This window comes from Chelmon rostratus, chromosome 20, assembly GCF_017976325.1.
Source record: "Chelmon rostratus isolate fCheRos1 chromosome 20, fCheRos1.pri, whole genome shotgun sequence".
Lineage (NCBI taxonomy): Eukaryota > Metazoa > Chordata > Actinopteri > Chaetodontiformes > Chaetodontidae > Chelmon > Chelmon rostratus.
This window is the reverse complement of record NC_055677.1, coordinates 7243335-7256934: the sequence shown is the minus strand read 5'-3', so window position 1 is coordinate 7256934 and position 13600 is coordinate 7243335. Positions and strand designations below refer to the sequence as shown.

At 44.0% G+C, this 13600-nt stretch overlaps 1 protein-coding gene across 1 annotated transcript in view; it reads right to left on the bottom strand.

Moving 5' to 3' along the window:
* asap1b (ArfGAP with SH3 domain, ankyrin repeat and PH domain 1b) overlaps positions 1 to 13600 on the bottom strand; it is a 60815-nt gene that overhangs the window by 9618 nt on the left and 37597 nt on the right. Inside the window, exons 8-19 of the mRNA XM_041961192.1 lie at positions 13238 to 13313; positions 12040 to 12126; positions 11000 to 11100; positions 10798 to 10867; positions 8863 to 8950; positions 8602 to 8650; positions 5790 to 5956; positions 2890 to 3023; positions 2717 to 2808; positions 2443 to 2629; positions 989 to 1074; positions 82 to 197 (exon numbers count right to left, since the gene is read on the bottom strand). Coding sequence (XP_041817126.1) covers positions 82 to 197; positions 989 to 1074; positions 2443 to 2629; positions 2717 to 2808; positions 2890 to 3023; positions 5790 to 5956; positions 8602 to 8650; positions 8863 to 8950; positions 10798 to 10867; positions 11000 to 11100; positions 12040 to 12126; positions 13238 to 13313 — 1253 coding nt within the window. The remainder of the gene's footprint in view (positions 1 to 81; positions 198 to 988; positions 1075 to 2442; positions 2630 to 2716; positions 2809 to 2889; positions 3024 to 5789; positions 5957 to 8601; positions 8651 to 8862; positions 8951 to 10797; positions 10868 to 10999; positions 11101 to 12039; positions 12127 to 13237; positions 13314 to 13600) is intronic.

Genomic DNA, 13600 nt, shown 5'->3' with positions numbered 1-13600 from the left:
GGAGGGATAATCAACAGTTAGAGCGTGATACGTTCTTACGGATGACTTTAATGAGAGGATGAGCCTCGACATGTGACTCACCGATATCAGTAGCCGGCTTGCCCCTCAGGAGTAACTTCAGGCACTCGGGCTTTTCGTACATGCAGCAGTAATGCAGGGCAGTGTTCCCCCACTCCGTCTGCTTGTCCAGGTTACCGCTGGGAGAAAACACACAAACACACATGGAGTCAGGACACGGGTCACAAGCCTGAGGGTGTTTTCCACAGTCCTGCAGCTTCAGGTTAATGTGTTGTTACCCCGGATTTTCTGACTACACATGAGAGAAAAAGGGGCTGGAAAGGCATTATTTTAAATCCAGAAATGTGCTTTCCCTTAATAATCTGAAGTGAGTGATTAAATCAGTCCTAAGAACAGCAAAATTTGGATTTGGGTAATGAGATTAGCTGTGCAAAACCAACTTCACGCTACGCTGTTACAGCAGGTAAATCGCCCCTTTTTAGATCTCTTGGAGCTCCCAGAAAGGGCAAGAGAAATATCTTAAATGGCGAAGGCTAAGCATGACACAGTATGAGCACAGCTATTAATTAAAGAGATGGCCCCACTCTGTGGAGGCTGTGTGCAGTTGGAGCAGTGGTGGGTAAACAATTGAAAAGAGAGGAATAAATTAAGGCAGAGAAGAAAAGTGCTTGACCCATTTCTGTTTGCCTTGTGGGAATGTGAGCTGAGCAGCGCTAAGCTTTCCTCTGCACTTCCACCGCTTTACTACAGGCTGAGGCACAGGACAAGGAAGACTCTCTGCAGACAGATCAAAACTGATGCAGAGTGTTTCCACAAAACTGCTGTTTACTACATCATTTCCCTCTAAACCGCTGGTGTGTTTTAAGAAATGTTCAAAGCTGTTTAACTTGTGTGAAAAGCCGAAGCCGGTCCGCACACTTATGCGACCCTGTCCCAACATTCTGGTTGTGAATGACTCTTTAAAATCTACCTGTTCTGCACGAGGAAGTCCACTAAGTGCAGTGAGGTCTGGTCAGCAGTCCGTACAGAGTAGTGCAGTGCTGTCTCTCCGGCTTCCTGCAGGGGGCCATCAAACACAGCAAAGACACGGTGTGAGACAATCTTGGGCAGCATCCATTCTGTATTCTCTCCCTCTATGTGGGTCTTTCAGCATTTAAACAAGCCGCAGTAAACAAAATGGCTCCTAAAAATAATATTTCAGCAGGCATGAAGCCGGGATGTGTCCATTTTTTGCAGCCTTGCAGTAATCTTACCTGTCTCTGTGATTTAAAGCCAGATCTGGATGTTCATTCTTTACATGTAAAATTAAAGATGGAGATAAAAGATGAAATATCTGGAGGAATATATGTGTTGTATATTAAGTGGCATCTTGGCATCTATAGGGTACAGCAAGGGCTGTATCCCTGTCGTGCTGTCTGGGTTTGGGAGGAGGGGATGTCGCTGTGCTATCTACAGCCATTCAGATGTACTGACAACAGCAGATTAGATATCTGTGAGTCAGACTTCAGAGCAGCAGCAGCAGCAGCTCCCTCTGTCACCAGCTGATATCCTCTTTTATTCTGCTGCTGCGGTGTACACTTAATTTTTCATTACAGAACCACCGTGTCTGCGTTGACCCATTTATGTCAGATTAAGTCCGATCACCCGTGTTGTTTACGGTACAGCATCTTCGCCGTCGACCGCTTGTTATTTAACTTTCGGTTGTGCCTAAAGCAGTGACGCAAGAGGCAGGGGAAACAAAGAGAAAACCACGGAATAAAAAGCAGAGACGTGAATTTCGCTGCTGCAGGTGTTGTCATCTGAGTAAATGCGAACTCAAAATGAGACGATACCCTAGCCTACGATGTGATGGAGGCTGCTGGACATCACCACCTGCTGGTGGAGATAACTGCATGACTCTAGATTATCCAACTGTTACACCCATTTCCACCCGCCAAATAACTCGCCAGCTGGTGGAAATGTGTCAGCTTTGTGCTTCCTGATTCCCCCACAATAGAGGAATGGACAGATGTAGTTAATGAAATCAACATAATGGGAGAAAGCTACTTTATCACTTTGCCTACAAATGAACAGATAAGTTATGGTCGTAATGGGTCTTTTACGTGTGATCGTTAGACCATTTGTTTTAGATTTATTTATTCATTAATTGACTATTTGTTTGGTTTGTACTGAAATTTGCAAATAAAAATTCTGTTGATTGACAAGTCATATGGGCTCTAATTCACAAAAAATTCACAGACTTCACTGTTTACAGTTTGCAAAGGGACTACTTCTTTGGTAGCAAGTAGATCCAATGAAAACTGTTGCTATCTTCATGAATTGATACCACAAGAGGTACATGAGTAAATAATGTTTTTTGATATAGGCGAATCTGACCATTTAAGCTCTGCACATGAAGTAAATCCATCAACTTAGAGGACTCACCGGTCCAACCTCTGGGAGCGGCTCCATTAGTTCCACCCCCTCTGCGTAGACCTGGACGAGGGCCAGCAGATCCCTGGACTGAACCGCCTCGAACAGCTCGATCATTTTAGCTGCCGCAGACGTGCATGTCTTCCTCGCATACTTGTGGTCCACATATTTAGCGTTGATGAACTCCTTCCTCACCGTCCTGCGCAGGAGGAGAGGAATCCAGTCAGCTGTTTGGACACTGAACACATCTAGTTTTCAGGCAGCTTCTGGCTCAGAGATTACTCACATGTCGCTGGATGGAGTGGGCTTTGGTGAAGGGGAAGAAAGGTTTCCCTCCATGATCTCATTGAAACTACTGTTCCCTACATTCTTGGCCAGCTGGGGGAGAAAGAAGAAAACAGTAAAGGGCGTGCGCCGCTGCCTCAAAAACAACATTCATTCACTGTTTCTCCGACTCACCAAGAGTTCTGAGGTTCCTAGCTTGTCGAGCTCCATGGACTGGATGCGGGAGATGTGGACCCCCATCTCTCGGTGGATGCCAGAGCACTCGATGCAGGTCAGGATCCCCAGATTGGTGGACAGCCACTTAGGATCTATAAACACAGATAATATGAGAAAATGTGTGTTTATGATTTGCACAGTTTATGTCTCCATAATCTACAGTATATGGTTGCTGGTGTGATCCTGAGTGGATGGACGGATGGTGCAGGGCCAGTAAAACTTCTTTAAATTGGATAAATGACCCAGATTTACGCAAAAACTGAATATCAAATGACAGCTTTTGATTTAACACTGAAAACTCCAAATCAAGAGGTAGAGTAACATCAGAAAACGCAAATATCAGTAAAATTCAACTCAGGTCCAGCCTGGGACATTAGACAGACTAGTGCAGTGCCTGTTTGGAAGGGGCTGATAGCTTGTCCTCCAGTGTTGCTGCTTGCAGCTCTCGCAACATGATCATCAACCTGCAGAGGCGCACAGCCCCCACAGTTCTCGATGCAGCAGCTCCAGACCGGGTTTTAAACGTAGGCATGTGTCACCAGTGTTTTTTTTCAACTTTTCAAACTTTAGCAACACTGTAATATTACAATACACCACCAGATTCAGACAGTTTATTGAGGTGTCCCCAAAACATGGGCCACACCACGCGAAAAGCAAAATGCAGGGGGATGATGCCTTTTTATGTTCCTCGAGAACCGCTCGTCCAAACTACATCACACTCTTCACTGCACTACCTCGGGTCCTCTGCAAGACATCCGCCAAGCGTGAAGTCGATCAGATAACGGTTGTCGTGACGGACAGCCAGAGATTCCTTCCATTTTAGTAAAATGTCACGCCTAGCTCTACAGTCAGCTATCAATTAAAGGCAAAAAAGCCTTAAAATTCTACTTAAAAAGCAGAGTTTTCAGCAGTTGACAGCATCAGTCCTGCCCTTCAGTGAAAATATGCTTTGTGTGGCTGCACTGTATTCTAGTCCTGAAGGCTGCTGTCAGTAGAGAAATTGGTTCCTCAGCGTCCCTACATTTGATTTATTCCTGTATGATTGTAGAACCTCGGAGAAAAATGGTGAGCCTTGACAGAAGCTATTAATCTTGTGAGGCACTAACAACAAAACCACTGACACTGATGTTTACTACACATTTTTTGATATAAAACTCCTTTAAAACTGCGCTGTGACAATCTTCAAAGGATGTAACACCTTATGAAGTTGGTCGGTTTTATGTGGCAACCCCACCAAATGTAGCTGTTTTTTCTCAGCTCCATACTGCACTCTTATGTCATTGGGGAAAACGAGCCACATCTGCAGACTGACTCAAAACCTACAACAGAATGATTTCACATGATAAAAACATGATTTCAGCTGTGAGACTGTGAGTGTTTTACACATGAATGCTGCTTAAACCAAAAGCTTATCAATTGATTTATTTATTGACTACATGTATTGATTTTATCTACAAATCAACAACAGACATTTCAGATCAGAGGACTGTCGTAGGCACAAGCAGTGACTACAGTCACATCATGCTGCAGGAGGGAGACAGAGCCCATTGCATAACCTACTGCCAAGCCAACAGCATGAGTACAGCGAGATGTAGCAGAGCTGTGTGACGACTTCACACAGCGCCCTCTAAACCGCAGAGATCGACCGGCATCACCGCCTGATGTTCTGATGCAATCTGGGAGATTTAAGTGAGGTTTTAACGTACAGCTCGGCTGCGAGGAAGGGGACAATGCACATGTTTTGTCCCGCTGTGACGAGTGAACAGCGGGCAGATGCCAGTGGAAAACGTCGCATGTGCACACACACACATTTTCACAATGTAATGAATAAATGCGAGCTGGTGATAGGTCACAGAGTGCATGTTAAGCATGATGAGTCGGCGCACGGTGACCTCTATAGCTGCTTAATGCTAAAGCTGCAAAGCCGTGTCTTATAGTGGGGGATCCTGGGAGAATATCAAATGAGATGGAGTTGTCCTCCTTCTTCTCAGAGCAGAGGGAACAAAGAGGCAACCTTTGAAAGTCATTGCAATGACCTTTCAACCGTGAAGCTATTTTTATGCGTTGAGGAAAGGAAACCCTGTCGGAGCAATGCCGAAAATCTATTGTGATGGGAGAAAGAAAAACATCAGGAATCAAACAGGAAACAGAGCTTAAATCCACATCTGGAACACGAGTTACTACTGGAACCATGTACACGAGCAAACCCAGCAACAAGACACACAGACGTGACAAATTACATCCCCTCTCTGCAGACTGCAGGGGGTCGGCAGAGCGCGTGCGACTTATGTAACAACGTGATGTAATGATGTTGTTTCTCAAAGCGCAGAAATGCTTTTTTCCCCCTCAGAGCATGAAGTCCTCCTGTTGGTCGGTCGGTGGGTCGGTGAGCTGCTGTGTGTGTGTGTTTGTGTTGACAGGGTGTGTGTCTGTGCGTGCGTGTGTGTGTGTGTGTGTGTGTGTGTGAAGTGTCAGAGGGCCTGAATGTCTATGCCACTCCTGAGTGCTGAGTCTTTGCTTCCTAATGCGGGGGAGGATCAGGATCAGGTTGTGTCCTGAATACTAACAACGTTGGCGCACGCACACACACACGTACACACACACACACACACACACACACACACACACACACACACACACACAGTTGTTCATTGAAGGCTGCTGGGGGATTTGCAGTGTAGCTTGTTCGGTTACCATCGAACTGAAGGACACGGAGTTCAGGGCTGCTGTGACATGCAAAGTGAAATATTTGCCCACAGTTAAATCAGAAAATGCTGAAGTGAAGATGTTTCTCTTTTATTATTATTATTATATATATCTGGAGCCTCCCTGGACACAAAAACAGCAGCAGTACACACCTGCAGCTCCGCAGTCGCAGCAGACTTCATTGCCTGGCATGCGCAGCACGTCTTCTATGATGGCTTTAGTCAGGTCCTCTAAACCGTCCTCACCACCGCTGCTCTGCTCGCCACGAAACGCCATGTTCAACGCCTCCTCCTTGCTGTTGGTCAGCACAGAGATCCAACTGCAGAAGGGAACACATCATTACTGGTGTTAGAAATAATAGGACATTTATTTTACGAGTTATTTTACTTAACACATAAAAACACCACCATATGGAAAACAGGATAAAAATGAAAAATCTACAGCTGCAGCTGCCCTCATCTGACGATCAATTCTCAATTCAGTGAGGTGTTTGGTCTATCAATTATCAGAAAATTGTGATAATTTCTTAAAGTTCTTGGTGACGTCTTCAACTTCAAGCTTGTTTTGTATGACCAACAGTCCAAAACCCAAATATATTCAGTTTAAAATCATATAAAAATGAGAACAAACTGGAAAATCTCACAATTGAGAAGCCGGGACCAAGAGATTATTTGGCATTTTTTCATGAAAAATGACTTAAACAATAAATAATTTCTATATTTTTTTTGCAATTAATCATTTATATCTATTAAATCACAAAAATACTACATACTAAACTTAAACTGCAAAAGATGTATGACAAACCTCTTTCTATAGCTACTGAGATGATAACAACAAAATTACTTCAACCCCACTTATTTCTATTCCCCAACAGAAATATCTTCATTTTGGAATAATTTTCTGCACATATTTTTTTAAAGCACCTGCAAATGAAAAGTAACTGGTCATATATAAACACATGTCTGACTCTAAAGTGGTGTCTCTCTTGAAGTAGAATCATGTTATATGAAACATTACATGCTTATGGTTACTGCAGATGAATAGCTGTACACAGCTATCTTGGTTATCTTGCCTGCTGTCCCAATGGAGTTAGCAAAATAGCTAATCCAGGGGGGCAGCACACACACAAACACACACACACACACACACACACACACTGTTGGCATTAAGAATCACGCAGACAGGAAACACTGTAGCTGCCTTTCAAACATGAACTCCTGCAGTTCACTACACAGCACAATCTGCTCCTGCGCTCTACCCAGTGAGCTGGCCCACACACACACAAACACACACACACACACACACACACAACAACACACACTGGGCTTTATGAGCCTGACGTCAGCACTTCCTCTGTCATTGTCACTCAAGCCTGTCTGCAAAGGCAGAGGCCAGACAGGGAGTGGGCACATAGACCGATGTGTGAGATCGTCTGTTTATCTGTATGTGTGAAAAAACAGATATTTTAATCCACAGATGCGTAGGTGCACAGATGCTGAGTCGAAGCGTTGTTGTGTTTACTTATATTATGGATTATAATACAGTATGCTCCCGGCCTAATTGAGGGGGAGCGTGACTGCACAAAGCAGGAGCCCTATGGAATACTAAATATTTAATGGAAAATCCCATGAAGACGCTGCTGCTGCTGCAGGTGGAAGTGCGTGACAGAAGCGGCAGCGAGGAGCAGCGAGCTGATCCCGAAGGACAACATGTACAAGGAGATACTGAGTGTTCATGCAGCACTGAACCAAGAGGCACAACAACAGAAAGGCATCAGAGCGAGAGCATGAAAACCCGGAACAAAAGTGCCACAAATCAAAGTGTGTTTCAAGAGTGTTTTAGTCGACACAGCTCAAGAAGATTCAGTTTTGTTTTGGTACACTTCAGTGTGTTTCTGAGTGTTTCAGAGCATCGAGATGCACCACAGGGCTTTATTTTGGGACTGTAGGTTGAGTATTTTAGCTCTTGTGAATTTAAAGACAAAACAAACACTAGAACAAAGATAATCCAGCTATAATAAAATGAGATGCCAATATTAGCTTGATATTTTAACTGGCATTGCCCTTAATTAACATTTTATTTAGAAAACGTGCAAAGTGGTGAAGATCCATACATCTGATAGTCTTTCGACAGTGGGAAAAGCTCCACACCCCCAGATTTTTTTCATTTTCAAACTTGTACTCTTCAGGTAAAATAACATATTTGGGGGAAACTGCATGAGCCACTAACCGCTTTCCAAATAAACTTCAATTTTCCAGAAAGTAATCTTCTCATCTCTGAGTTTAACTAAAGAATACACAGAAACTTGCCCCGCCTGGATTAGCTATTTTGCTAACCAAGCTAGCTGTGTACAGCTATTCATCTGCAGTAACCATAAACATGTAATGTTTCATATAACAATCTTGACAGTGACACCACTTTAGAGTCAGACATTTGTTTATATACAACCAGTTACTTTTCATTTGCAGATGCTATAAAATTGTTTACTTTGCTGTAAAACCAAACCAAATATATGCGCATGTGTGAAACAGCTGAGCTCAGAATTTAGCACAACTACTGAAGGTATACAGAAAATGTTGTGTGAGATAATTTAACAAAACACGTGGCTCTCTCCTGTTCTGATCACTGACATGCACGCATTTGAGTGCATATAGGAAACAACTGAGTGAGGTTACAGTGACTTGAATTACTGCAGACCACAAATCCCACTGCCATTCTCACTGCCACCCACTCTCAACAGTCGCTCTGGTCCTCACAGAGCAAAACGCTTCCTGTCTTCAAGCGTGACGATAATGACAGGAAAGAGCAGCTGCTAACTAAGCCACCATTAATAAAAAGAAGTAGGTCACACACAAATATCTAACTCGCTCTCTGGATTTAGGAAAAGGTCAACAGGTCAACTCATAAACCTTTGGAATTAATGATGAACGCTCTTTGTAGTGCTGTCATAATTTTTTTACTCACATGACAAACTCTTGTTCATCTTCAGCCTGGAAATGATATGTCCGGTTATCTGTGAATGCAGAAGCATTAGTAAGCAAATGTCTTATCTTGCATTTTACAATACAAGAGGCAACACACAGCACACAGTAAACCATTCAAATAAATCACCTGTCCGCATGATACCTGTTGGACAAGCGTTCTAAAAATAGTCTGCAGGTGTCTCATGCCAACATGTATATAACTGAGCTGTTCTGCCACGCAGCACGAGGGTGTAAAACTTACGAGAAATGAGATCGAAGCACTTCCTGTCCTCAGGACTGGGCTTGACCTGGCAGGTGAGCAGGTTGAGTTTGACCGGCTGCCTATTGGACTGTAATCACAAAACAGATTGAGGGTGACAGTGATCAGACTCAGGAATTTGAATATTTAGACAATAATGTAAGAAAATTCTGCGACACATATACAGGATGATCTCGGGACCCCGCTTTAGAAACTGGACTGTGCTGGCTGGACTGTGCACTGTAATAATGGGCCCAGTTGGCACATGTGCATTGAGCATTGTCTCCTGCCAGTGCCTGGGCAGAGGAGGGGCCAGGGCACGTGCTAATGAAATGCTAACAGGCTGTGATGAGCCTTGGAGCTTGGCTAGCCTGCTGGCAGCCCGCCATGTCATCTAGAGTCACCAAGAGTTCAGCTGCCACAGGGATGAAGAAAGAAGAAGTTAGGATGGCGGTAAACCACCGTCTTGACAGAGAGAAAATATAAGCTCTCATACAACTACCACACAGCAGACCAGAATAGACAGACAGGCTAAAGATTTATCCACTTTATCTGTCAACAGAACAAAGGGAAACCTTTCATATCACCTCTGAGACAACCACTTCCCCTTAGCTTCTTGCAGCAAACAGAAACGATGTTATCGTGTTTGAGGTAGCGGCTGAGTGAAAGGTTCAAATCATGCTCACACTCAGAACTGAGGATCAAACACGTAGCTGAATTCAAAATATAAACCAGAAACTCAGAAATGGGAGGACTGATTAAACTGATTCAATGTACAGACTATCACAAGACAACAGGAGCTTGTTGTTGCTTGCGTGGCTAAACACTAAACTAAAGCCTGTTTATGTATTTATGCAAACAGAAAACATACAAAATGATGATTTTCCATCTGTAACTCAAACTCTGAGACTGTGCATGCACGTACCTTCTAATCTACGAGGTTAGAAAAACAAACTGCGCCTTTGTACATACAATTTACTGTAGATTATAGTTTCAGTTTAGCTCTACAAACCAAAACATTATGGTAAAAAGATAGTTGTCTCACATAAAACCTTCCTAAAGTTGTTTATTCTACTTGATGTAGCTAAATTAGCAACACTTATTTAGCTACATATGCAGTCTATTTATTGTGGGGGTTCATTTATTCATAAAAGCCTGATTTGTTACCTATAGTCCAAGTGTCAAGCAGCTATCACAAACTTAGCTTCTGTTTGCTTTTTGATCCACAACAATATGGATCTTAGTTTGAACAATGTTTATAGCACCATTGCTAGTTATCCATCACATGACCTTCCCTATATAAGAAGGAGTTAACACGTTGGTTTGTAGGGTATAAATTATAGTATATATAGTAATTTAACAGTACTTAACACGTATGTTAATTCCCAAATCTCTTTGAAATGTCATCTGTTTTTGTTAAAGCTTTGCTCATTATATGTTCCTGGTGAGACACCTGCCGTTGCTCTGCCACTATTAGCTAAACTTCCTGATCGTGCTAAGCTCCTCAGTCCACTCGCTCTTTGTTTGTGGCTCAGCAGGCGGTCGACAGACAGTGTTCAAAGGATTAATCAGATTTTTGAATTCAGTGTTTAGATTGCAGACGGGAGAGAGGACATCGCACTGCACAGCAGCTACTGCAGCTGCACACGAGCCGAGACGACACCACAGACGTGCCTGCAAATACAGTAACACGCTCGCTCTGAGATGAGTCACCGAGGTGCAGCAGGCAGTGGGGGGAGGGGCGATGGGGGGAGCAGGGGGGGCCGGGTTGCCATGACAACCCATCTATGTCAGTTCCACTCTGCCAGCCTCCAGATTGAGAAAGCCCAACACAACCTCCCTGCATGTTGTCCTCCCTTTGATCCGCACAGTCACTCATGGGGGTCAGGGAGTTTGTATCAGTGTGTGTGTGTGTGTGTACATTTGTCTTGAACTCACCGTGGCATGAGAGATGGTGAGCATGCCCCCCTTCACTGAGCACTGCCTCCTCTGCCACACCTTCCTGAGCCTGTGAAGAGGAGGGGGGGGCACACATTAGCAAAGGAGTTGTCTTTCTTCTTTGTGTGCACTTTTAAAATTTTAATGCAACATGAACGGTGCTCTGCAGCGTTTTTACATAATGGCTGTGTTAGCAGCTTACCCATCACTCTTCTTCAGCAGGTAGCCTTTCTTCTCACTGCCAAACTCCTTGTTTCCCTGCAGCTGGTGCATGCTGTAGCCACCCTGCTTACTCTGCGAGTCCTGTGCAACCCCACACGATACATGCGCAAACACAAAACACCAACGTTTAACACACAGGATATACAGAGATGCCGCTGAAAGACGTGCAACATGGACACAAACACACTGATCAAAGTACAGGGTCTCTTCTAGAAACCAGTGAGAGTGCTAACAGGCAAATTAATATCCACAAGGCATGCTCTGCAACGCCTCTGAAGGGCCAAACCACTTTACTGTCAAGCAGAATAGACAGATAGATGCCAGCATGCTCAACATGCACCAACACTTACTCTTCTAGACTTGATTCCAGACAAGCAGTAGGCAGAAGGGGGAGATAGAGGGGAGAGGTGTGAAAGATCCAGCTCAGGTGCAGGCGGTGGGTGTGAAAGAGTGTGCCGGCCGAAACCACAGTCTCTTGTGCTTGCTCTCTAAGTGTAAATTCTTACCGTGGGCGCTATTAACAAGAAAAGCTACAGAAAGTGTAAATTATGTGAAAGGCCGTATAGATTGTGTCATGCAGAACAGCGGACTGAGAGTGTGAATGTGTGAGAACAAAGGTACAGCTACAGCAGGCTGTGTTTATGAGTAAAGTTGGCAGTGTGTGTGTGATGTGGTGTTAAGTCAGGCAGTGAGTGGCTCTCCACTGAGCAGCCAGTGAGGCACAACACTGGTCACCAGCAAAGCCTACCACACACTGGCTACCAGCATGGTACAGCACTGGGCACTCGCTCTGTGCTGCAGGAGACAAGCTCCAAACCTGGTAGTGGCCAGAGTGAGAGGAGGTGCGTGGTAAACATCAACAACATATCTTTGCAGCACCTGGAGCATTACGGCTGGTATGAGTGAATCAGGTCTGCCGTTGCTGTGTTTAGCCCCGTGTGGATGAGTTTGGGCTGGCCTGGTTAGGATTTTCATCTGCTTAAGTTTAAAATCTGGTGTGTCCGGGTGTGACCTGCCTACCTCCTTCTGGTCCAGCTGGAGGGAGGACTTGATCAGATCCCGCAGGGCAGTCAGCTGCTTCTTCTCCTCATCCTGAGTTTGTTTGATCTGAGGAGAACAAATGCAAGGTTGAAGAAAAGGCGCAGCGGCAGAGCTGTGTTTACAGGGAGACATTTATTGCACTAATAAAAATACCTCATGTAAATACCTGGACTGATGTGAACAGTTTCCAAACTTCCTCTTACTTTCCTTTTTGAAAATATACTTTTCTGTGCTCATTGTTCCTCTGGGAAGCTATTTTCTTAGATTATTTTGTAATTTACAATCCATCTTTCATGCTACTGTCCAAATTCAGAGTTGTGTGACTTTCCCAGACATTAAAAACCAGTGAGGGAGGTCACAAGTGTTGTTGGTTCAATTCCAGCCAGCTACCTTTGTTGCATGTCATACCCCTCTCTCCCCCCGTTTCCTGTCTACCTCTTCACCTGTCACTGTCAAATAAAGGCAAAAAAAAGTGCCCAAGAATATAATCTTGAAAGAAACCCTATCATTATTAAGAAATTGGAATTTATATTGTCGTGTCATTGCCGAGAAAGCATTTTGTTGCTCATCAGGAGGAGTCAGTACAGAGTGAGGACCTCAACTTTCCCAGTCGTTGTCATCTTTGGATATTTGAGGTTTACTCGTTTCCAGGAGTTACGAATCGAGACAGTTGCAGCAGATGTGCTACCCTCTGTCATACAATAGCTGCAGGAGCATTATGTACTGATAAAACTGCTGCTTCAGGAGAAAGCACAGCAGCACTGCAAATAAAAAATGGTGGTGAGCGTAGGCTCATTTTTTTTTAAAGAGTTTGCTTGCCCCAGTCTTCGCTCAATGGAACACTTTCCAATAACTAGCATGTAAACACAACACTTTTATCTAATCATTTCTTCCATCTTGACCTTAGAAACAGTCACTTCAGATCTAAAAATCTCAACTCAAGGTCCACTAAATAGCTTTTTTCAGAATCAATTGCATCAGAATGAGCAAAGTTCATCTGCTAAAGCAGGGATGCATGAGATTTGGGAAAAAATGGTAAGTGGTCCTTAAGTGGTCAACTTCATTGATTTAATTCAGAAAAAACAAAACTACAAACACAGGTCTGCAAAAGACTCTTCGATTCACTTGAAAAATCAAAGCATAGGAAGAGAGGAAAGGGAAGGATGTGAGTATTTACATTGTAGAGATCAGCTGCCAGCTTCTCGATGTACTGCTTCAGCTTATCTGCCGTCTTCAAGCCATCTTGGAAGAAACTGCAGAACGAAGGTACGTGTGAATCTCACTGTCATTAACTTGCATTGCAATAAATACGAGCGACAAGTCGTTTCATTAATGGAAATTACTGCTTTGAAAATGTCAGGTGTTACACTGAAAGGTCACACAGGGAGAGGAGGCTGGGACAGTTTATGTTTAATGTATAGCTCGGTTCAATCCGGCGCCTTTGGCACAGAAATCAAAGCTGGACGCGTCCGCAGCAGATTTGCAGAGGTGCTTAGGACATCCCGAAATCCATTACGGATCTGTCGGCCGCACGCACCTC